The sequence below is a fragment of the Centroberyx gerrardi genome, chromosome 22 (genome assembly GCF_048128805.1).
Source record: "Centroberyx gerrardi isolate f3 chromosome 22, fCenGer3.hap1.cur.20231027, whole genome shotgun sequence".
NCBI lineage: Eukaryota > Metazoa > Chordata > Actinopteri > Beryciformes > Berycidae > Centroberyx > Centroberyx gerrardi.
Genome location: NC_136018.1, coordinates 15,039,522 through 15,065,705, shown reverse-complemented (window position 1 = coordinate 15,065,705; position 26,184 = coordinate 15,039,522). Strand labels below are relative to the sequence as shown.

General features: G+C 44.1%; 1 protein-coding gene across 1 annotated transcript in view; it reads left to right on the top strand.

Moving 5' to 3' along the window:
* The window catches only part of ctnnd2a (catenin (cadherin-associated protein), delta 2a), a 248,375-nt gene that overhangs the window by 206,766 nt on the left and 15,425 nt on the right, over positions 1-26,184 (top strand). The window contains exons 20-22 of the mRNA XM_078291542.1: positions 1,002-1,152; positions 20,754-21,003; positions 23,649-23,733. Of these exons, the coding sequence (XP_078147668.1) occupies positions 1,002-1,152; positions 20,754-21,003; positions 23,649-23,733 (486 nt within the window). The remainder of the gene's footprint in view (positions 1-1,001; positions 1,153-20,753; positions 21,004-23,648; positions 23,734-26,184) is intronic.

Here is a 26,184-nt window from a genome sequence, read left to right as displayed (position 1 = left end):
ATATGAAAAAGGTTGAGAATCACTGGTCTAGCACAGCCAGTCTTCCACTAGGCGGCGCCATGGAGCAGTCAGGGGTTAAGTGTCCTGTTCAAGGGCACCTTGATAGTTGCTCAGGGAGGGTAGAGTGTTCTCAAAGCTCAGAACCGTTCTCCCTGGCTCATATAATTCCCCCTCTTATATCACTTGTGAGTCAGTCTGACACCTCAGCCTCTCTCATATCGCCCCTGAAATGTAACTTTTCCCACTCGACCTCCTCCGTAGTGGTTAGTCTATCTCTTCCCCGTCTTTCCTACAGTTACCACTTATATTATATCACTGCTCTATCGTGCCTTACTCACAGCCAGTCAGTGGTAGAGAAAAAGGGTCGGCGGAGTGAGGGTAAAAACTGTGAAAAAAAAACGACTTTATTCCAGCACAGCCTTTTTCACGGCACGGGTTGAACTGACCAATCACACAATGCAAGGGTGTGGCTAGTGTGTGCAAAGTAAGCCGAACCAATCAATGGGAGCGTGACTAGGAAGGGAGGATAGTGTTTTTGCCACGGCGCTATCAGCATGGTGCAGTTGGCGTCAAATGGCAAATTCAGGTCAGACAGTTAAGGGCTGAGACACTTCACTCTTATGTACTTCTACATTACTTAACTTAATCATGGTTTACAGCACTTGAGAGAAACATTTTCTGCTTGTTTTTTATTGTCAAATTAGTAAAAGGAAGTAAAAGTTCTATCGATGTGAAAACCTAGGAATCGTCACACAGCTCCCACAGTCCTCTTGTCGTAAAGAACATCATCTCCACAAATGCACCATGGGATTCTTTTTTACTACTTCTTCATATCCTCCGTTTCTTTTTTCTTTTTATTACTGTCTGGCCTCACTGTCAGTTCAAGTCCCCAGACTGGGACCATGACTCTAAATTACTCCCCTCTCCATCCCCTACAGTGGCCAGTTTATGTTATTGCCGGCCCGTCAGTCTAACTCTCTCCCTCCTGCTCTCCCTGTCAGTGGTCGGTGTATATCCGGGCTGCGGTACGTAAGGAGAAGGGCCTCCCCATCCTGGTGGAGTTACTGAGGATAGACAACGACAGGGTGGTGTGTGCCGTGGCCACCGCTCTCCGAAACATGGCCCTGGACATCAGGAACAAGGAGCTCATCGGTGAGTCTTGAACGTCTTCCCACTTGTTAGAGGAAACCATTGCATAGATCCAGATTGTTGTTAATATCTACCAAGCTCCATAAGGATTTGGACAACGGCACTGTCACTGAATAGATGCAGCCTCTGTTGTTTGTTGCTATAGCACAACCTGAAGCCCATTTTCATTACTACTTCTATGTTTTTATTCTGCTGCCGTCTGCTCCTGTCACATCTGTGGCGTTTTGGGTATGCGAGTCAAGAGCCTGTAGTCAGCTCCACCAATTAGAAGTAATGTAACACTAGCTTCAGGCCTGGAGTCTGCTTTGCCTATTGTAAGTCACATATTAATATGATAGTCAATCCTGGCTCACCTGGCAGCATGGTAGTGAATTATGGGCTGCTGCCAGATTTTGAATCATTAGATTATTTTATTGAGACAATGAAATGTTAAACACAAAATAGGATCAACTCTATATAATTAGAGATGAATATTAAAAATGACAACCGAGGCAATTATCTCACTAATTTGTGCTTGTACTGGCAGATTTGTATTAGTGTGTGTTGGGTCTTGCCTTGACTAAAACGTTGCCCTGCTCCATCACAACTTGGCTTTCCTGACCCCCAGGCATTTGGGGAGACAAAGTGTACCCAGTATGTCCTGATGTGCTCTAGGAACCTGATCTAGTGCTCTACAGCTGTCATGCATTGCTACGGCAACACAGACTGTAGTGTCACGGCTGTGAAGAATAGTGTATTTTGTCCTTTCATAACTGTCATCATATTTGGTTTCTATTCCCAATTGAAATATTGTGTGTGTGTGTGTGAGAGAGAGAGAGAGAGAGAGAGAGAGAGACACAACTAGTAAAGAAAGACGCAGGGGTTGGGCTAGAGAGAGAAAGAAAAGAAAGAAAGAAAGAAAGAGAAATTGTAAATGTGTGAATATGTTTGAGAGAATGGCAGAAGAAATGTGTGTGTGAGAGAGAGAGAGAGAGAGAGAGAGAGAGACTGCAGGAGAGATGAACAGATCAAAGGCTTGCAGTGGGCTTTGAAAGGCAGACTGTGGTAATGAGTGGAACTCAGTCCCGCTTAATGACCGGCAGCCTCACCACATCTAGGGACTAGGGATCGCTAGTTAACCTGACACATTAAGACACTTTCCCAGCACACGTGTGTGTGTGTGTGTGTGTGTGTGTGTGTGTGTGTGTGTGTGTGTGTGTGTATCTGTCTTATCTACATGCACGTGTTTATAGGTGAGTATCTGAATAAGTAGTGTGTGTGTGTATGCCTGTGTGGCTTTGTGTGTGCATATATATATGTGTGTGTGTGTGTGTGTGTGTGTGTGTGTGTGAGTGACATCACCCCTCTCTGTCTCTGGTATCTCTGATTATCTCGGCTTCCTGGTGGGCGCAGCGGTTTCTATAGCAACCCCGCTACCCCCCAGTCTCAGGCAAGGGGCTTGTGGAGCCTCTCAGGAGTTCGACGGAGTGTTGTAAGAGCGGCAGGGAATGCCACCGGCAAAGCTCAACAAGCCCATACTGTGAGCTGGTTTGACTGGCGCTCGGCAGCGGATTAAAGGATAATTGAAGCCTTCACACGAGGAAGCTCATAAGTCTGTTTTGAATTTCTTTTTGGACAGCCAATCAACTTGCAGATGTATTGGCAATCCAGATAAACAAAATGCTGTGTGCTCAGCAACTCTTACCTGGGTAAATAAAGGTTGTATAAATCCAGTGATGTAGTGGTAAATAGAAATGTGGGTAAACTCTGACCTCCAGTTGGTGGTCATCATAAGGCAAACAACCACCAATATAAACAAAAAGCGATATTTTCAGAAAGGCATTCATTTTCCTTAAATGACCTTATCCTCATATAACATATAGGTTTGACAGAGCTTACTATGATACTGATCAATTTAGATCAGATCAATCAGATTTAAGGTTTATGTCAGCCTAAAAAAGTGGGTGAACTCTATCCCCCAAATTAAATGGTTAGGGTTAGGGTCAGGCTAAATTGAGTGTAGGTGGGTTTCTTCTCCACTACATCCCTGCATAAATCAAACTGTACTGTCTGCATGTGTATGTAGATGGTGAGATTTGGAAGCATTAGTTAGAAGCATTAGTAAAAATTTGAAATGTTTACACTGTCTTTATCTTACACTGTCAAGATTAATGTTGAAGTTTCAATAACAGTAATAATATCAGTAAGCAAAAATAGCCTGAATACTGAGGCAATTCATTCATTTACTTCATTTGACCTTTTGGAGTGAGAACAATAAATGTTTTACTCTGGCAATCATTAAAATGCTCTTCTAATTGATTTAAATATGAGAGCAGATTGGCCCACTTTTACCTTTAGTCTTTTGTAGCCGCTAGCTACTCAAGCAGACAAAGATAAAGAGGGGAATTATGGAAAAAAAAGGAGAAGAAGAAAGAGATAGACACACTAATGGATGTGTTTTTGATATAAAGGCAAAACAGATGGAGAAGAGCAAGAAAGACAGGCAGAGAAGATGAAAGAGAGAGAGGATGATTGGATGGAATAATGTAATCACTCACAAATTCACAAGGAAAATCAATTCCAATTTGTTTGGCGGTTTCGTTTGAATACACAGTTAACTTATTCAGTGGCAGTATAACATGGTTTTAGTGCTGCATGCGATTAGCCCCCGCAGCGTCATTTTTTAGACAACAGAGACGGACATCAAGAAAGAGACAGAGAAGAAGAGAGAGAGGAAAACAGAGATAGAGAGTAGGGCTGTCACTTTAAATTCAAAAGTCGCATTTACATACAAGTTTGGGGTTCGATTTTTAATAGAAAATAAATAAAAAACGAAAGAATCACAAAAGTATGGCAAGAATTAGGGTGGGTACAGCTGGGCAAGAAAAGAGGGATACCTGAAAAAGATTGTTGTGGTGTAGGTGGTCAGTTTATTAATGTTATAAGTAAAAGAGAATAGTCTCATATGATAGATTTGTTTCCAAATGTAGTTCCAACTTTATTATATGATATAAGAAATAGCCCTAGCCGCTTTGGTCCTACTCTCTAAAATGCTATGAGTTGTGGCTTGAGAAAAGTCAGTTAAGATAACAACAAACAATTGCTTTTCTGGTTTTGTTAGCTAGCTAACTAGCCAGTAGGCAAATTTAGGAAAGCAACCGATGTTAATGTTAACATGTGATAAGCCACAACTAACACTAGCTTCTGCTAGATACATTAGCTAGTGTGAAAATCAGATTATCTGCGAAAAGGTAAAAAGCTGATCTACTGTTCTGCGACCAGGACGGAATCTGCATTGCTGCTCCTGAATCTGAGGTTCGTCAATCGGTCTGAGTCTCCATTCCAGCACCTCAGCATAGGCTTTCCCAGGGAGGCGGGGTGTGATTCCACGATAGCTGGAGCACACCCTCCGGTTCCCTTTTTTTGAAGACGGAGACCTGCCAATCCAAGATCACTGTTATCGAAATCCACGCAACATTGTAGAGACATGTCAGCCATGACAGCCCAACAATATCCAGAGCCTTCAGCATCTCAGGACGGATCTCATCCCCCCCGGCGCCTTGCCATCGAGGAGCTTCCTGACTACCCCAGTGACCTCTGCCTGAGTCTTCCAGCTCTGCCTCCTGTCCGGAGGGCGTGTCAACAACAGCACACACATGAATCACGCCTGTTCCAAACTGTTGAGATGGCCTAGTTGTAAATTTAGAAACACAATCAGCTGTTCATAGTTGTGGTTACCAAGAGCATAGGAGCTCCACTATGGCCGCCCAAGGATTTGTTACGTCACCTAAAAGCCCTCTATAGAAGCCGACAGAGACACAAACAGAGAGTGGGACAGAAAGTGAGAGGCGGAGTTAATGACAGGCAGAGGAACCGAAAGAGAGAAAGAGACTCGCGCGGAGTGAGGAAGAAGCAGTGGAAGAAAGACAAGACAGAGAGAGGGAGGAAGTGGAAGGGACAGGATCAGTCCGGGTTGAGCCGTTGCTCTGGGCAAGGTGTGAGTTGATATGTGTTGACAGGGAAGAGGTGAAGACCAGGCACTCCTAAGAGACAAGCCCCATTTGGCCCCTGCCCACAAGCTTTATCCACCACCGTGACTCTAACCTATGAGTCAAACACCTTTTTTTACATCATGCACTGAAGTGACAAAAGCATTTTACACTGCCGTCTGTGGGTCTTTGTTACGGCAAAGTGCCATGTAATTGTAATACCCTTTCGCATGGCTAATCTAGAGAAAATCACCCCGTTTTGAAAAGCAAATCTCCTTCTCTTAAAACTCGTCTGATAGTGTTTCATAAGCTGTTAGTGCCGGTAGGTTTGGCAGCAACACCGTAGGGGGATAGTAGTTTTCTGTGAGAGCTCAACAGAGCAGAGTGAGTGGAGATGAGCATTGTCTTTCGCACACAATAACCTCAGAGTGTCAAATCCTCTGGAAAGCACTGTGTGATTGGATGGAGGACGGAGAAGCGAGAGAGAAAGACACGGAGAACAAGAGAAGCACAAGGCTAGAGAAGGATGGATGGAAAGGGGAGAGCGAGGCCGAGGCAGACTGGGGAGAATGAATAGAGGGGTGGGGAAAGAATCAGAAGAGAGAGAGAGAGAAAGAGGGAGGGGGAGGAGTGACAGCTAAAGAGCTAGTCGCGTATGTATGCTTATATTCCAATCCCTCTGTAATGTGATTTACTGGCGTATTGATGTCGCTGAGAATCATTCTTCTCATCTGTCACCGTTTTTGTCTCTCTCCTGATTTCACCTCCTTCATAGTTTTTGATTTGCATAATGTACTGTACGCCTGTGTAGCAATAAATGAGTCCCATTCACCGCTACACCGTCTGTCAGCGCAATTCTTCCCCATTTACTTACAGATGGTAATTTGACACACATGAATTGGGAACAGTACTTGAATGCCAAAAAGACGCTGGGAGATCTTTTTTTTTTTTCTTCAAACACAGCAGCCATAGGGGCTCGTTTACAAAAGGTTCCTTTAAACACATGCTGCGCTTGCAACCAAATCCAAGCCAAAGTTGCAGTTAATGAAAAAGCGATCTTCATGCCAAAATCTGTAAATTAATTAAATTATGTAATATAAAAAAAACATAGTTAATGCCATTATTATGTATATATATTATAATGTTCTAACATGTTTATCATGTTCTTTGAAGTCAAACTGGCTCTGCCAAATTTGGATGCCAAGTCCCAATTGAAATGCAGGTTTTAATTCAAATGATTTCCAAATGGGAATTAAAATACATTTTAATCTGCAATTGAACTCATGTGGCTTCTGAAAATCAATCTGTGTTGAAGCAACTGCTAATAAGGAATATGAATTTGATGTCACACAACTGCTGAAAACAAATTATCTTATTCTGTATCAAGTCAATGACAATGAGTATACTTCTATACTGTGGATTAATTGGATTACAGATTCTCAAGTAATCTGAATCAGAGGAGAAATTGTATGAATGAACCCTTTTTTGGTTTAGTTCATTTCATTATATTATTATGTTATTACATTATCCGTATCAAACAAATGAGTCATACTTTATTAAAACACGAAGATTCAAATTAGTTAAGAGGTTCAAAGTTTTTAATCCTAACAGGCAGGTGACAAATCCCATGTTCCCTTTCCTTTTAGACCAGACTACAAACCAATGATAAGAAAATCAAAGCATTCAGGTTGTTAAGCATGATTAAAATAAGTAGTGATGATATGCACACACATTGAAGGAGAACTCTAGAGAATGCTGCGGCTGGATTCAGAGACAATACAAGAAGACATCAACACAACCTGACCGGTCAGCTTTACTAAATAACAGATTTGCTGGCCACTTTCCCGCATTTGAGCCGATTGCCCTCCAACATCAAACCAGCTGCTCCACGGTTTACTTGAAAGTGGCTCAAGACCACCTCTTTCATGTGGATCAGGGAGCGCTTGTTTTGGTGCACACCCAAGTTTGATCAGGATGTTCCCATGTGGGCTGGGTAGTGTAGCGGCTCCAGAGTTTGATTTGAATCACGCCAAACAAAACGCCCTGAGAATTTTGATAACAACTTCTTTTTTTTTGTTCTGATTTCTTGCTGGAAGCAGAAAATGTGCTCAGCCTGTGCTCAGCCTCATTCTCTCCCTCTCTCTTTGCCTCTAATAATACTAATAAGTATAATGATCAGTATAATGATGACATTTTGTGAAAATCAATAGCAGAAAGATCAACCTCAAAGCAACACGTTATCGTTACTATCGTTAACAGAAACAACACTGATAAAACAGGATCAACTGCATAAAATGTATGAAACAATAGAGTAATATAACAGTCACAGTCACTCCTTCTCCTCTTTAGTCTTCTTTTTCTTCCCTCTTCTGTCACACCCTCATCCCCCTCCCACTCCTCTCCCCTCGTTTTCACTTTTTTATGTTCTACCCACCTCCCTGTATACAACATGAATATCATGCCTCTTTTCTCCCTCTCGTCCCTCTCATCTCCCTCCCTCCCTCTCTTCTTCTCATCTGTCTATCCCACGCCCACGCCTCACTCTCTGTCTCCGTTCAGACATGAGCTCACACCGCCGCACCTTCCCTCGCTCAGTCTCTCGCTCTTTGTGTCTCTCATTGATGACATCAGTGCTGGGGAGTGTTACTGTGGAAACAGAAGGACGGCACTGCAGGGAGGTCACTAATTACAGGATTGCAAGTGTGTGTGTGTGTGTGTGTGTGTGTTCACAGGAGGACTGCAAGCCACTTTATACACACATACAGACAAGGTATAGATGACTCAGTCACCTGCTACAAGCCTTTGATTTGATCTCATTTTCTCTCATACACACACACACGCGCCAAACTATCATAAACATACATGTCAAGATAGCACTAAGTAGGGGGGGAATTACACACTTATCCCACTTTGTGGATTCCCAGCCAAACCAAGTATTTTTAGATCCCCAGAGAACCAAAACGTCCATTTTGTGTTTTCCTCAACCATGCCGACTTTTACATATTTGGCTGTCAACAGACTGTACAGTGGCGAGAGTGAATGACTTTAGGAGGCTAGCGGTAGTGTCCACTCACACATACCGACACACACTCGTGTCCCTGTTGCAGCGCTACTGTATTAGATTCCTGTGTTGTCTCTGGTATGAGTCTCCTGTGTGTGTGTGTGTGTGTGTGTGAGGGTCTGGCTTGCTTTTTATCAGCACACTTTGTTCTCTCTGGCGTTCTCTGCTCCACTGTGCCAGACTGGGAGGGAGACAGAGAGAGAAATAGAAATAGAAAGCAGTAAAGACAGAAATACAGAGAGAGAGAGACAAAGCGCTGTCATGTGAGGATGAGGTTTTCAATCTTACAGCTCTTCCTCTTGAGTCTGGCTCCTGTTCAGTTCAGAATTTGAAAGATGCGAAGACACGCTTTAATGTTGTTCAGGTGTTTTTTTTTTTAACTCCTTCAAAAGGAGTAATGACGTACGTCCAGGCTGGAGGGGTGGGGAGTGTTAGTGGGAGGTGCCTTAATCTGGGGGATTCAAATGACAAATTCATAGTTTTGCCCTTGCATCTTTACTCAGGAAAGTATTTTTTTCAACCCCGTCTTTGGCCCTGACTCATAATGTAAGCAGCCAGGATCTAGTCAATAAATTAGATTATTGTGGAGTCAGTGATACTGTAGAAGCAATGATGATACAACTGATAATTGTCTGCATCACTACGTAAACGGTCGTAAAATCAGCTATAGATCAGCACTCCTGCAGCTTGTAAAATGGGTTAGTGCCTTGCTCAGAGGCATTAATAGTCGTTGTGTGCAGCCTATGCAAACTTTCAGCTAAGAATTAATTATGCGCACAGTGGGTGCTGGGTTAAGTGCCGAACATCAGTTAAAGCAAGATTCCACTTAGTTTTAACATGGGGGTTATTTGGCACTTGACCGCCATGAAAACCAGAATGTAAAGTACTGACCAAGATCGGATTCAGCTGGACGAGTTTGTAGTGTTTGTAGCATTTGAATCAGGCCACGAAAATAGCCTTAAAACGTACGTTTAACACATTTGTGAACAGATTCAACAACATATCCCACTTTTAAGACAATAAAGCAGTCATTGGTCTGTCGTCATTTTGCATTTCTATTCTTGGTTTACGGAATCGAACTGCTTGAGAGTCTGCATTCTAACTCCCTGTGGGCCACGTGACACATAAAGTGGTGAACAGAGCGACCGACCAACCAACAATACATAGAGCCCCTGCTGTCATGGAGCTAAAAATACATATAATATATAGAAATTGCATAGACAAAATACACATAACCAGCGCCCTTTGGTCCAAGTTTGCACCCGTGTGTGCTCCTGCAACAAAACTTTAGGTTACCAGGGTAACCCCGGTTCTCTGATAACCAAGTGAGGTATCTCACTATGGGAAGCACCTTCTGGCATGACCAATCATGGAAGCTCCAATAACACCACGTCTGTCGTGAGACAGACCAATCATCTTGAGATGCACGGGCCAGCCCGTCCCCCTTTATAAGCGCCCGCGGCGCTGCACCCGCCATTCTCAAGCGTATTTCTTCCACGTACCCTACATATGCAAGCAGGGCAGTGTTGTGAGATACTCACTTGGTTATCAGAGAACCGGGGTTACCCTGGTAACCTAAAGTTCTCTTTCAAACCTCATTCAGTATCTCACTATGGGAGATGTGGCCCACTCCCGAATTGCATGCTCCGAAGCCCATAAGACCTCGACCCGAGACGGGTCGACACCACAAGCCCTCCCCATGGGCTGGCACACAATTAACATGAACCCACACTCAGGACTGAGTGAGCCAGTGAAGGCTCCGTCATGTCCAGGCGGTAAAACCGAATGAATGTGTGTGGGGATGCCCAACTAGCAGCAGCACAGATGTCCCTCACAGAAATGCCCCTGAACAGGGCCCATGAGGTGGCCATACCCCTGGTGGAGTGAGCCCGTAGACTCTCCGGGGGCTGCAGTCCACGACTCTCATAAGCCAGAATAATAGCCTCTACCACCCAGTGTGACAGGCGCTGGTGAGTCAGAGCCCTCCCTCTGTGAGAGGGGGCCCAGGATACAAAGAGCTGGTTACTCTTTCTAAGTCCCTTAGTCCTGTCCACATAGATGCGTAAAGCTCTCACAGGACAGAGTGAATTAAGCCGCTTCTCACTCTCCTCCGCAAAAGGCGGTGGGTGAAAAGCAAGCAGCACCAGCGTGGGGCAGCTGTATGCAGAATCGTTAACCTTAGGCACGAAAGCCAGGTTAGGGTGCAGCACTACCTTCCCATAATCTGGAGAGAACTGCAAGCAGGATGCGTGCACAGATAGCGCATGTAATTCACTTATCCGTTTGGCTGACGTCAGAGCCAGCAACAGGATCGTTTTTAAAGAAAGCAACTTAAAATCAGCACAATCCAAGGGCTCGGAAGGCAACCCCGAGAGCGCCTCCAAAACAGTTGGCAAGTCCCATGACGGAACTAAAGGTTTGCGCGCGGGCCGCAGCCGGCGGGCTCCCTTCATAAACCTCTTTATCAGAGAATGCTGTCCGACCGGCGTATTCCCAAAACCCACATGGCAGGCTGAAATAGCGGCCAAATAGACCTTAATGGTGGAAAAAGCTTTACCATTGTCCAGTAAATCCTGCAGAAAGCATAACACATCCGGGACAGAACTCTGGAACGAAATGATGGCTCTAGCCTCACACCATCTCTCAAATACGCGCCACTTATTATAATATAATGATCGCGTAGATGGCGCCCTCGCACTTTGAATAGTCTCAATCACCCTTAACAGGAGACCCGACTCATTCCGATTTACCCTCTCACGTACCAAGCTCAGAGAGCCAGTCGTTCGGGGTGTGGGTGAAAAATCTGTCTGTGCGCCTGTGACACCAAGTCTGCGCGTAACGGCAGCGGCCATGGCTGGCTGTGAATGAGCTGCACCAGCTCCGCCATCCACGGTCTGCTGGGCCAATATGGGGCTATCAGAATCAAAGACAGCCGCCGCTCTCTCACTCTGATTAGTATCGGAGTGATGAGGCTGAGCGGGGGGAATGCGTACAGCAGCGCGTTTGGCCATGGGTGAGCCAGTGCGTCCGCTCCTAGCGGTGCGTCTCTGTTTCTTAATGAAAAGAACAGAGGACACTGCGCGTTTTCGTGCGATGCGAAGAGATCTACGGACGCTCGGCCGAATCTCTCCCACACCAGGAGAAGCACTTTGGGGTTGAGCCTCCACTCGCTGTAGAGAGGATTGCCTCTGGAGGGTAAATCCGCCCCGCTGTTCAATACGCCGGGGACGTGCTGCGCGTAATGACAGCAGGCGCTCGCTGCTCCACAATATCAGACTCTGGGCCAGTCTGTGTAACTTTACGGAGCGCGTGCCTCCTTGCCGGTTTATATAAGCCACGGCTGTCGTGTTGTCCGACCTGACCAACACATGACACTTTCCCAGGAGTGGCAGGAAATGTTTGAGCACTAGGAAAACAGCCAACAGCTCCAGGTAATTTATATGAGCATGACAGAGCCTCGGGGGCCAGGTCTCGTTTACTGACCTCCCCTCGAATACTGCTCCCCACCCTGTCAGTGAAGCATCCGTTGTCACTGTTTTCCTCATAACTACCGTTCCCAAGCTCTCCAATGACGGAGAGCCAGGAGGCATCCCGGGGAAACCCCCACCATACGTCTGAGGTGATGTCGTACGTCCAGACGCAGCGAGGATACCCAGCGCTGGAAATCCCTCATTCTCAGCAGCCCCTGAGGAACGACAGAAATGGCTGACGCCATCAGCCCTGTCAGGCGGAGGCAGGCTCGTAGCGAGATGGAGTTTCCCCGGCGAAACAGAGCCAGGTACTGGCGAAATTTCTCCACCCGAACTTGTGACAGAAAGGCCCGAAAAGAAACAGAGTTTATTTCGAGGCCCAAATACACTATATTCTGAGTGGGAGACAAAACGCTCTTTGGGTGATTGACACTGAAGCCCAAGCTGTAAAGCCTGTCTAACAGCAGAGAGTGTCTCTCTCTGCTTCCTCCCTGCTGGGAGCGCAGAGGAGAAAGTCGTCCAGATATGCCAGCACTCTGAGGCCCGTGCCTCGCATCGGATTCAGAGCTGCTTCCAGCTCTGAATCCGGCTAGCTAGTTCCGAGAGCAGTATAAACAGGTAGAAGTCCACTATAACGCGACGATCCCACCTGAATAAAAGAACTTTTCGTAGCAAAAAGTCAGTCCAAATGCAAATCCCGACACCGGATATCCACGCTCGGTGACTACCTTGACGGCTGCGTCGGAGAGCAGTTAAATGAAAATCCGGACCGTCAGGACCGCTGAGGAGCTTGTATGATCTTCACAGTGGAAGAAAGCGAGAATGGCGGGTGCAGCGCCGCGGGCGCTTATAAAGGGGGACGGGCTGGCCCGTGCATCTCAAGATGATTGGTCTGTCTCACGACAGACGTGGTGTTATTGGAGCTTCCATGATTGGTCACGCCAGAAGGCGCTTCCCATAGTGAGATACCGAATGAGGTTTGAAAGAGAACAGGTGATTGTGTACTCTTGTTCAAAATGGCGCCCCATGATAACTCGGGATTGCAGTTGAAAAGCTCCACAATGTGACTGTATTCAACTGGCACAGTGGGAATTCTGTATTCTCTATCTCTGTGAGCGTGTGTGCATATATACTGTATGTATGTGTGTGTGTGTGTGTGTGTGTGTGTGTATGTGTGTGAATCTATACCTCCTCCCAAGCAGTGCAGCATCTCTTTCATGTGTGCGGCATGTGTTTAATGAAGCCACAGGTTCCTCAAGGGGGAGGGGTAACCCTCCTTCTCTCTCTCTCTCTCTGTCTCTCTCTCTCTCGCTCTCTCTCTTTCTCCCTCTCCCTCCATCTCTCCTCAGCAGTTTACCGCTGTAGACCTGTCACCCACAGACATCAAAGGGAGGCACAGAGGGCGAGATATAACTGGTGTGAAAAGCACCAAACACAGAACGGGAAACGACGGCGTGCCACTTTCCAATTTACCTCCATTTCTGACCTCTTTAAACCTGCTGTGTATTCTCCTCGGCTATTTTATTTTTTTTCAGAGTTGAAAGGAATCCTCCTTATATTGCGTTGGGGAATCGGAGTGTGTTTGGAGGTCATTCAACTCTATTATGGCTTGATGAGGGTGGTGATGATGATGATGATGGTTGGTGACTGCAAACACACACACGCGCACAGGGTGTGTGTATGGGTGTCTGTGATCTATGTGTTCACTATTTTGTGGCTGTTTTCCAAATGAGCCCATTTTCTAGAACTCATTAGAATATTGTTATTTTTTTGATTTGGATTATAGTAAGGGGAAAAGGAGCAAATTTTGAGTGAAGATATTGATGTGTCAGGATATATCCAGGTTTGTGTGTTGATGTCGTTTTGGTGTGTCGACCTACAGCATCCTGTCTAGGGTGCAGTATTCGGTATGAGCTCTCAGACACAGAGGATTGAGACCCAGGACCCATAATGAACATCACACTCACCTCTGCATAATGGAATATTCCCACAGAACAGAAACCAACACTCTGTTGCTTTGAATCTGGCACCCCCTGTGGACAATGTGGTGTACTGCTGAGGAGTCACACCTGGGGCACTGATAAACACTAGTTTTGTCACTGCATTTTTCAGTAGCAGCCATGTTACCCCATGATCACATCCCATTTCTAAGATGGCTCTAATTCTATGCCAGCTGATGCCAACCCAAAACATTTCTTACAGTGGAGTGCATATATAAGGTTAGAAGAAGAAAAAAGAAAAAGACATGAAAGTGTCATCAAGGCACGTCCAAAGAGACCAGAAATGGGGCTACAACACATGTGAGTTTCACCCACTTAGAAAAAGACTAAATATAGACTGGATCACTGTATGGATCATAGGAGCCAGTGGGTCCTGAAAATTATTTCACATGTTAAAACAGTTAAAAATGGTTATCAGAGATGTGTTTCTTGTTAGCTACTATTTTGTAATGGTTTTGACTATTATACAGCAATAGAAATGCCTTTGGACAAATGAGAGCTGTTATTTTTGAGTAACTATTCCAGCCAATCCATGCCAAACTTTCTAAAGCATTCGAGGAGTATGATGTGAGATATTTTCCTCTATTAGCCAGTAATTGTCACATTCTCCGTTTTTTTCTCTCACCGCCCAAAACTGAATTTGAAACTGCAGGCAAAACTACCTAATGTTGGTCTATTTTTATGGTGCTAACCTTCCAGTGTAAAGTGGAGTTTTTATTCAGCCCAACACATATTGCATGAACCCAGGGAGGCTTTAGGAAAGTAACATAGCCGGAAGCTTTTGATAGCAGGTTCTCCCGTCATAATTTGCGGCACCATTAATCTTACAGCAGCCCACCTTGGGACCCCGACCCAGTTGCCGAAAACGCTGTATTAACCATCCTTTATTCTCAGACAGTCGGACGCCACAACCAATCAAGCCGTTTCATCTTTCCCCAGATCTCCCCGAGACAATTACCTCCAATTTTACTTCAATAACACTCTCCCTTCTCCGTCAGTAAACAATCAAATCACTCCATTGTTGAGGGTAATTGGAGCTCTTTAAATCAAATCAGCCATTATGGCCCTGATGAAGCGCGCCCTACTCAGCGGGAGCTAGCGACGCATGAGGGATTGCAGAGCAGGAATGCATTATCAGCTGTGCCTCCCAAGTGAAGGCGGCTATATTGGAGGAGGTGTGTAATACAGGTTTATTAGACTGTGCTGTGATCAGCACAGGGCTTGTTTCTCTCCTTAAGGACATGTTTCAGGTATAGCTCACATTTCATTGACAGAGAAAACAGATGTAAGAGGAGAGAGAGATTGCACTCCAGCATTGTTGAGGTGGCGTCTATGCCGCAGTAGGATTTTAAATTAGGAGTTGCCACACACTCATAAAAAATGTGTCCCACCTTTCTCCTCAGCTCTAACTTCTCTTATTTCTTTTCTTTGCTTGCAACTACCTTACCTGGTTACTCTAAGGTAACAGGACTACTGTAGTTTGTTTGGCTTTGACCTTTGACCCTACTTACTATCGATTGCATGCACTTTAATGTTGGTGATCTGTCAGTTTAAGCTTTTTCTACAGTTCTGCTCCAAGTCGCTCTGAAGAGTGTGAACTAAATACCTCAAATTTAAAACATCAGTGCAGCCTTGATGCATTAGTGGTGTGTTTAGCACGTAATTCAAACAGATAATGTCTTCATCAGGGTAATGATCACATCAGAAGCATTCGTTTTTAAAATGTGTTAAATATTGCAGCGGCGTTATGAAAGTGGAGCAACTCCTTCTCATTTATATTAATCTATAATTCATCAATACTCTGTCTTGCAGGCTCTGGGTATATCGTAGTGTCTGGATCTAGGAAAGAGGCAAGCTTTCATTTGGCCAAAGTGGTGTTTGTGCAGATGTTTAGCTTAGTTTAGTTTAGTTTAGTTTAGTTTAGTTTAGTTTAGTATAAATTAGTTTAGTTTAAATTATTTGCACTCTGAAAAAACACAGTACAAATAAAATCAAAATACAATGTAAAAAACACGAGAGAGAGAAAAAAAGTAACACATTTGTGCAGCTGAGATACAATAAAACCTCAATGGGCTTATAAAAAACATCCCACCTCAAAACAAACAAAACAAACAAGCAAAAACAAACCAACAATCTAACCAAACAAACAGACAGCAAGAGAACAAGCAATTTTTATGTTCATATGCGATGTGTGTAGGTATTCTTTGGTGTTTTTACGCACAGTGGGCATTGTGTGTGTGCGTCTGTGCATGTGTGTATTGTCAAGGTGAAGTTTGCGTGCGTGTGTGTGTGTGTGTGTCAGGCTGTCAGTCACGGGTCTCACTCAGTGATTATCAGGAGGCAGCGTCTTCCCCTAACAAGGTGTGTTATTAAACGGGTTGGAAATAACTCGGGCCTCCCCGTTTAATTCTCCCAGCTATCAAGGCGTTTCACATTGCATTCGTCTCAGCGTACACCGATGTCTGCCTGTGTAACCGAGACACACACACCACACACAACATCTCTCTCTCTCTCTCTCCCTCTCTCTCTCTCTCTCTCCCTTTTCTCAGTTTCTCTGTCCTTCAGTCATTCTTCTTGCTATCACCTTCCCATTCTCTCCTCTCTCTTCCTCTCTCCTCTCTCTCTCAAAGTTTTGCGACTATGTTCTTTCCTCCTCTCTCTCTCTCTCTCCCCTCTCTCTCTCTCTCTCTCTCTCGTCACTTTTCATCATCTCCTCTCCGCTCTCTCTCTCTCCCTGTGGGATGAATGTGATGATGTTGCATAGAGACGGACAGGGATAGGTGTATGCACGCACACACCCGCGCACGCACATACACACACATGCAAGGATATTTATATTTTGGGATATGCTGGCAGCAGTTTATCAAAGCATCTGTCCGTAAGGAGAAAGGACACACACACACACACACACACACACAAATATGAGTCTCATAGTTTCCAATGTCCTTTATTCCAGTGCAACTGTATACCCTCCTTTTTTTCTAGTAGATTCTCTCCAGTCAGTCTTTTGGTAAATGAGTCACTCAGTCAATTGGTTAGTCAGTCAGTCAGCAAATTAGTCAATCAGTCATAAATTAGTAAGTCGGTCAGTAAATTAGTCAGCCTGTCAGTCAGTCAATTTGTCAGTCAATAACTTAAACACTCAGTAAATTACTCAGCCAGTCAGTAAAATAGTCAGCCAGTCACTCACTCACTCACTCACTCACTCACTCACGTAAATTTACCATGCATTCAGTCAGTAAATTTGTCAGTCAGTAACTCAGTCACTCAGTAAATTACTCAGGCAGTCAGTCAGTAAATTAATTCTAAATTAAATTAAATTAACTCAGCAACTCACTCACTCAGTAAATTAGTCAGGCTATCATTCACCAAATAGTCAGTCAGTCAGTAAATTTGTCAGTCAGTAAGTCACTCACCCAGTAAATTAGTCATGCAGTCAGTAAATTAATCAGTCACTCAGTGAATTAGTCAAGCAGGCAGTAAATGTGTCAGTCACCTACTCAGTTTTCATTGAGTAAAGCAGTCAGTCAGTCAGTGACTCAGCCAATCAGCTCGTTAGTACATCAGTCAGTCAATCAGTCAGTAAATTAGTCAGTCTGATGTAAGTCAGTCAAATAATGAGCCTTGCTTTTAGGATGAAGCTTAACTTTGTCCTCGCAGCCAAAAAGACAATCACCGCTCAACCTCTGCCTGCCAGCCTGAGATAACACTACGCCAATTAACTCACCACTCCATCCTCATAGATAGTGTGCGTGTGTGTGTGTGTGTGTGTGTGCCATGCATGCATGTGTGGTTGTGAGTTTAATTGTGTAAGCCTCCGTGTGTGTGTGTGTGTGTGTGTGTGTGTGTTCATGTGTGTGCGTATGAATGTGTGCGTGTGTGTATGTGAGTTCAAAAGTGTATTTCATCAACAAGGGCACATGCATAAGTGTGTGAATTCCTTTCTGTGTGTTTGTGTGCATGTGCGTGTGTGTGTGTGTGTGTCCTGCTGTGTTCCCTTACTTCATGAAGGGTGATAGTGTCATCTGTTTTGCCTGCTCGGTGCATTACTGTGCTGTTCTCAGCCCTTCCCAGATTACTTAGACTTATTAGAGGTAATATGAGCGAGAGATTTACCACCGGGCTGCGAGGGCTCCCTGGGTATCACACTGATGAATTGGTATGGGAAAAGCACTGCACATTACAAAGAAATGAGGAACAGACAAAAAAGCGAGGAAGGAATGAATAAAGGAAGGAAAGAAGGAAGTAAGGGAGGGAGGGAGGAAGGGGAGAGTTCAGGCTGTAGATTCAAAAATATGAAATAGATTAGATTTAGTTCACCGGCGATAAAAATAATAAAAATAATAATAATGGTCTGGGCTGGAATCTACAAGTGGAGGAACAAATCTGTTTTGTTCTTGTTCTTATTTCTCACTCGAAACGACTTAATAAATTCAAAGTAGCACCCATGAGCTGCAGAAGATTAGGCCTTTGATGCGCAGAGTCAGTTAGATAAGTATTCGGTAGTTTTCTACTATTGCCGTGAAAATAAGTTGTTTAGAAACATTTCACAACCGGCGGAGGAGGAGGGAAAAAAAAACTTCTCAGGGAAATCCAGGAGCGCGGTGCGTTTATCGCGCGCTGAGTACTTTGGCCTTGGTCTTTTCTGCCAGCCAGAAGAGATGCAATTGTCCACTTGAAGATGACACGACGGTGGATCCAACACTTAGCGCTATCTGTCTTTCATTTATCTGATCCAACACTTACATGGAGGACTGGCATTTGTAGAATGGCTGAAGGAGACAGTGACTCACGCTGCCTAAAGAGCAGCCCTCCAATGCGGTGTTCACACACACACACACACACACACACACACACATGCAGAGTTCTAAATGGCATGTTTTGTCATTCTCCAATAGCATGTCAGAGAGATGTTCAATTGATGTATCATGGTGGAGATGCTTGGTTGATTGAAGTGTGTCTTTGTGTGTGTAGGTAAGTGTGTGTGTGTGTGTGTGTGTGTGTAGGAGTGAGAGCGCTATTCCTAATGGTACTATTAATAGTGGATTTAGTTAAAAATTGACCACGCTTCAACCGTGATTCGTTCTTCCACAATAACCCCCGCACCCAAAATTGGTCTAACATTGGCTCTTTACTTAAAACACGACCTGAGGTTTTTCCGTCCCACGAATTAAAGATGAAACAAGTGTCGCTGAGATGTTTTTGGTGGTTGAGGCATTCCTCACCCGTGACTAACGCTTTGATGCATCTTCACGCGCCACCCCACTCACCCATCCACCTCCTTCCTCTCATCTCCTCGAATCCGCCTCCCGTTCATCCACTTTTCACCTATTTGCTCTGATCTCTCCTTCATCTGTCCCCTCCTCGTCTGAATATCAAGCGTTCTCACTTTCATGGGAAACCTGAAAACGTCAAGGGACTTGAACCTGGAAAAGTTATGGGAAACGATACATATCCTAAATATTTTGGGAAGGTCATGGAAATAAGACCGAAATACAATTTTTTTCCTGATTACATAAGTCCCAAGTGAGAGTTGTAGCTGGCCAACACAAGACATTTGAATCACCGAATTCAAAACAAACACATTATAACATTTAAACAGAGACAAATATTTGGATAGTTATGCTCTGTGTAATGGAATAGTCATGGGAGAATCGAAAATGTTGTAGGAACGCTGGATATTTCTCCCTCATAATAATTATCTGATACTCATTGATCCCCCCTAGGGAAATTCTCCTTCCACTTGCATCCACAGGGAGGTCAAAGGTCAGGGTCAGCTACCGAACAGCAGCCATGCAGCTGGTAGGGATTCAGTGTTTTGCTCAAGGACACTTTAGGAGGGTAGATGCTTGAACCTGGGTTCTCCAGGCGAAGGACAGTCTCCCTACTCTGCTGCTGATCCCACTTCTCCTCTATCCTTCCCACCCTGCCATCCATCCACACACCCCTTCACTACCACCTCTCCAGTGATAACGAGGTGAATATGAAGGTGGCTAAACTACAAACTCTAGCCAATGATCACCATAAGGACAGCAACCACCAATCTAGTCAAAAAACAGTTCATTTTTTTTAAATGCGAAGCACCTCATGGATCCAGAAAATAACTTACTCACATACTCATTACAGTGATTCATTCATTCATTCGTTCACTGTTAGCCTATCTGCCCCTAATGGCCATTAGGAGGCATGGCATATAGGATGCTGAGAATCTCTGTTTGGTCTGCAGCACTGCTGAAGTGTGTAGGCTGCTTTGCCTCTATGACACTGTGTGTCCTTGTTTTAAATACTATTAATTAATAGTCTTATTTTCTTGAAAAAACCCTATTTTCACTATTATCAGTGTGATACTACTGACTACAGTAGACTGGGTGGGTAAACTGAGGTTAGGTGATTTTATCCTCCTACATCCTTCCATCCTTCCGTCCCTCATATCCAGACACACACCACTTCGCCCTAAACTCCCCAACACTCCAAGTGTTATTGCCTCTGTCTGCTCCATCCTTTCACTAGCTGAGTTTATGGGTTTCTTTTCTGACAGCTTCTCCTGCACTTCTTAATTACTCCTTCTCTCTGTTTCTTCGATCTCTCCAACCATCCATTCTTTGAATGTCAAATTTTTTTTTTCATTTTCTTCATATGCCAGCCTTTTCGCCGAAATATCACGAGTCGCCCCTTTTATTGGATTCTCAGCATGTCTGCATTTGTGTGTGTGTGTCTGTGTGCGTCAGAGGATTTGCAGTGTGCCCTCTTAAACCAAATCTTTATGGAGTTATCCAAACCACTCAGTAGCCGTACAAAAAGTTTGCTTCAGAGTAGAGCAAAAAGGCAATGTTGGGTTTTATTATTTAGGTACTGAAATATATTGTTTTAAGGTTGTTTTATGGATTTTTATGTACAATTCCTCCACAAGCACACTCAGCAAATGAATACATACCTGTCCACCTACAAAAACCTTCTATCTCCATAATATCAACTTTTGGAAAAAGTTTTCAAACAGTTTTCAGAGAAATTAGCTGTCTGCAGGAAGGTGTGCAGAGAATTGCATTTTACCAATTTCTCTATTCTTCTCTTCCCCTTTTCCTACACACACACACACACACACCAGGTAAATACGCCATGAGAGATTTGATCCACCGGTTACCAGGCAGTAGTAGCAGCAGCAACAACAATGCCACCAGCGGCGGCACCTCCGGGACCACCGGCCCTCCCAGCAAGGCCATGTCAGACGACACGGTGACCGCCATCTGCTGCGCGCTGCATGAGGTCATCACCAAGAACATGGAGAACGCCAAAGCCCTGCGTGACGCTGGGGGCATCGAGAAACTCATCGGCATCGCCCGCAGCAAAGGAGACAAGTGAGTAGGCCAAAAGGTTGGGATTCCTGTGCGAAAATTGTTTATTTTGCCTTATACCGCTGAAATTTGCATTTCTGGTCAGAAAATTGACATTAACATTTAGGCATTTCAGCTGATACCCTTATCCAGAGTGACTTGCAATGCCAGATCAGTCTTGCTCAAGGACTGTTTGACCGGACACATGGCTGTTGCAGGAATTGCACCGGTGACCTTGCAGTTATGCGATGGCTTCTCCCTCCTGCCCCAAAAAGCTGCATGTGAGGCGAAAGTAAAACATGTCAACTGTTAAGTCTGACTTAATTTGCTTCCAAATTGCTCTTGGACTCAGTAATTGCCTAGAATATGCTATTTGGTAGATGCTTTTATCCAAAGTGCCTTACAGTACTATAAGTGCCTGCATTCTTTGCAGGGGCGGTCCCAGTGGGAATCAAACCTGTAACCCTATCAGTGTTAGTGCCATGGTGTTGAGCTACAAAGGACCACAGACTTCATCCTACCCCTCATCTAACATCTAATTGAAATGCACTGCTATTGCAAGAATCCACAGTTAGAAACTCTCAAAGGATGCTATCAAGAATCTTATGATAATGATGTATCACAACCTTTCATGGGAAATGACACCATATGTATATGGATACATGTATATCCACAGGGCAGATTCACCAGCACCATTGTCAACTGAGAAAGTAATTATTACATGTCGATGATATTTGCTTAACAGCTTTACATATTTAGGTAGAATAATAATGTCTATTAAGGAAAGTGAAGCACACTCACAAATTAGGGGCTAATTGCTTGAATACAAGTCTGCAATACATCCTCCCCTACAGTACTACAGCACTGGCTTCTTACACATTAGTAAAACCAAGAGGAAAATGTGTATATTTGTATGCTATACTGTACATCCAACTGGGATTGTTTTAGGCATCCAAAAATGTCTCGGAGAGAGAATGCTTTGCCTTTGCCAAAATTAATCTTGGAATAAGAGAGAGGAGGAGATGAGAAGGCTCCCTAGTGGCTTTCCTCATGCTCAAGGACAAGCAGCATATCCCCCCCCAAAGACAAGGCAGATGACATGAGGAAAAAAAACACAGAAAATAAGTAAAAGAGAGCAGAATAGAAAAACAAATACTGAATACTGTCTGTAGTGTCCTTGAGCAAGACACTGAACCCCTACCTGCCCGCTCATTGTAAATAGTCCTGGATAAGAGTGTCAGCTTAATGCCAAAAATGTAAATGTAAAGTACAGAAAAAGCAAAACAGACTGTCATACTGTACTGTGTAGTTGTCAGATAGTTGCCAAGGCTTCATTCAGCTTATTCCATAGGCTTGACAGTGACCAGTACCTTATTTATGTGGCCACATGTCCATCATTCATAACTCTGTCTGCCCTCTGCATGTCCATTCATGCACACAAGAAGGCTAGAGAACGACAAGGGAGATGCAGCAAGAATGTAACTCCTGTCACCATGGGAGACCGAGCAGGGTGTTCTACCTAGCTGCTATGGCAACCGGCGGGTCGGGGGTCGCCGCGACACCAGGGTGCTATCAGACGGAGGTCAAGCGTTGATTTATTGTTACGGGGAAGGCCTCAGTCTATTCAGGGAAGTGTGCTCTAGGGCAACATGACAGAGAGAGATGAGCTAAAAAAAACCTCCATAAGTGCAGATTTCACAGTGAGAGTAGTTTAGCGCTAATGGCCTACATATCTTTATGTACTCAAGGTAGGTACACCGAGGAACATGCTCCTTATCAGCAGAGCTTTGCTACACCCTCACACAATTACACACTTTCAAATTGAGGAAATGTCCATTGAAACCACAGCTCTCCACTGTTTGCCACAGTGCAACTCCACTGGAACAGTTGGAGCTGAAAGTGAAAGCTGAAAAATTACTTTTTTTTACCTTGGTAGCTAATTCTCCATCATAACCTACACATTTTTAACAATAAAGCAGGGTTCCTATTTTTATATTGTTTTTATATTATTTTTACTTTTCCTTACTGGAAAACAGTGAATTTTTAGTGGTCACTTCTTGGCATACCAGTAGCCATACATAAAAATTACAACCAATATCACAGACTTTTTAACAATCCCCTGATACTACATAAAGTTCTTTCTCTGGGAAAATGTAAAACCAAGGACAAGGCCTCATTTTAAGAGGATTTGTGTTTCATCTGAAAACATATAGCTACCAACGGTGCACAAATTGAAGATGAGCATCCCTTTCGCTTTCCCTCCCTAGCTGTTAGAGCGGCAGGCCGTATGAACCGACTCCTACGAGAGTCATTTTTCAGCTAAGTGGCTGGGAGGGGACCATTAGCATGGCAGAGAGGGTGATTTTAAACTCATCTGGAAACTCTCCGCTTTGCACAAGGAAAATCATTCCTCACTCAAAAGAGCAATGGCCCTGTTACTGTAAAGCCATCACTGGTATCACCGGCCTGCACACATTTTGTTTAGCGGGCAAAGACAGTTTTGAATAACATTGCAGCGTCATCCAAAGGAGAAAAAAATGTAAATGAATGAAAAATACATAATGACTGTACAAAATGTAAGAGAAAGAGATGCAGGGGAAATAATAATCTCCCTCTCCCTCCTTTCTCTCTCTCTCTCTCTGTCTCTCTCTCTCCCTCTCTCCCTCCAGACATTCACCCAAGGTGGTGAAGGCAGCCTCTCAGGTCCTCAGCAGTATGTGGCAGTATAGAGACCTGCGCTCCCTCTACAAGAAGGTAAGATATTGTGGGCTTGAATCCCCCCCCCCCCCCCCCCCCCGCCCCGTCATATTTGCTGTCACTCTCCACTGCATACTGTTTAGTGGATCAGAAGTCGTTTTTGCATACCAAGCAAGCATTCTCAAACTTTCTGAGGATTTTCAACTGACTCCCTTTCCCCAGACGCAAAACTGCAAGGTAAACGTAATCATTTTTCGCTAACCTATATCACTCCGGCATAAGAGGTTCACAATGTGTGTGCAAGAATTGCTATAGGGACCCTCTATCCCAGCATGCTTCCCGCTCCCCAGCCTACCCACCTCACAAAATGGACTGAATTCAATCTTGTGAATGGGTACCAGGTTTACACTATTACACTTTCCTCAATAAAATTGAAAGTTGTAAGGGTAATTTTAACATAAGCCTGCAGGCAATGCAGTATGCCCTTTACGTTCACAAACAGAGATCTAGTTGCTACACACACCTTTGCGAATGAATGATACGTCTCATGAATTTATAAAGCATCAAAAATTATGACCTGTATTGCATGGATGGGCAAGTGACAAGTGAGAAGCCTCATCAATGACATGAAATAAGTATAATATAAAATAATAATGCAGTATGTTGTCTGCCGCCTGCAGTCCCTTCATGAATCCTGTTTGAAAGAGATGTAGTTTATTAACAACTCTCTCATTGCGAATAGCCAAGGCTTTGGCATGAATCTTAATTTAGGTTCCGATTTAAATAATTGTGGGATGTTTCCCTTTTTTGGGGAAGAGAGATATCAAAGCAGTATTTATGTCGTGACAGATGTCACCAGACCACTAGATGTCAGAATTACTGGTCCAAGCATATCCCAAAAATGCAAAATAAGTTCAGGAGGAATTCCATCAATGCCTGGAGCTTTCCCTCTCTTCCTCTCCAAAAGTGCAGATTCCAATTCTGCTAAAGTAAGTGGCTCATCCAAAAAAACTTGCTTCCTCCTGAGAGAGTTTGGACGGATTAATTTAATTTATATATTGGGAACAGGCCGCGGTATTGAATCTAGATTAGATTGAACAGGTTTAGATTCTGAGTAGACTGTTTTATGTCACTGTCATGGAAAAATTTTGCACAGCATTCAGTTTTGATAGTTAATGGTAATGAATTTTCACATTATATATAACAATGAAACTGTCATCTTTATTGCTGAAGCTAAATTTGATTTAAGGTGTGAGATGCACCCATTACTTTCAAATCCCACTGTTTGCTCGCTGGTTCAACAGTGGGAACCTAAAGCAAACCCAATCCATGCCACAGCTAGTCCCAGCACGGTTGTACACATCTAATGCGTACAAGGCTTTTGACAGAACCAGGCGGCGGCTAGCGGGGTGCTGGTTCACTTCCCTGAACCATGGGGAGGTTACACAGCTGATAGTTTATCTGCAGTACAAATAAACCAAGAAGAAAGGATGAAGTGACTGGCATGGGATGAAGTCAAGTTAGATTTGTCATTAAGCCACCAAGGTAGATTTCCTCCCAAACAAACTCCATGTTATCATGTTTATTCAGCGGATATTGGTTTGGAGCCGTGAAGACTGGCCAGTGCAGTCTGTCTGGTGTGTGCTTCATGAGTGCTTTCAGTGTGTGTTTCTGCGTGTGCATGCATATGTGTGTGTGTGTGTGTGTGTGTGTGTGTGTCTGCATGTGCATGGGTGGGTCAGTGGTTGGGTGTGTATGGGGGCGTACACATGGACGTTCGTTATTTGTGTGCGGTTTGTGTGTGTGCTTTTGTGTATGCTTATGTTTTGTGTGTGTATGTTTGTGTTTGTGTGTGTTTGTGTGTGTGTGCTCTCACCTTGATGTCAGTCATAACCACCTCCAAACAAAAGAATAATGGGGTTTCTGCTGGGCGTCATCACAGCTGAACAGTAATGTTTACAGAGGCAGGAGGATCAATAACTTTGTGTTAGTCTCCAGCCTATTGTTTTTTTGTGCTGCGTACACACACACACACACACACACACGCACGAACGCACAAGCTAGCACTGATGCTGACAGTTATTTAGCTCTGCATGAAGACTGAATGGCCGGCTGGCATTGATGCTACTGGCTAGTAGGAAACCTGTAGCTCATTAACAGCCAACAAGCAAAAACTGAGGAAACATTATAAGGTTTAGACGAATGATCATCATTGTGTGTATTATGTGCTTAGACACACACACACACACACTTTTTTTCTCTCATTCTCTCTCTTCCCACACACACACACACACATACACACAAACACTGCTGAAACCATCTTCCTCCGCATCCTGCTCTTCTTTTGTCCCTTTAAATGACAAATACACACATACATACGCAGAACACACACACACACACACACACGTATTAGCAACCTGATTAAAAGTAATGACAGATGTTCTCTTCCTTTCACTTGTCGGTAACGAGGGATGTAGAGTGAATATCTGCAACCAAGGTTATCTGCCA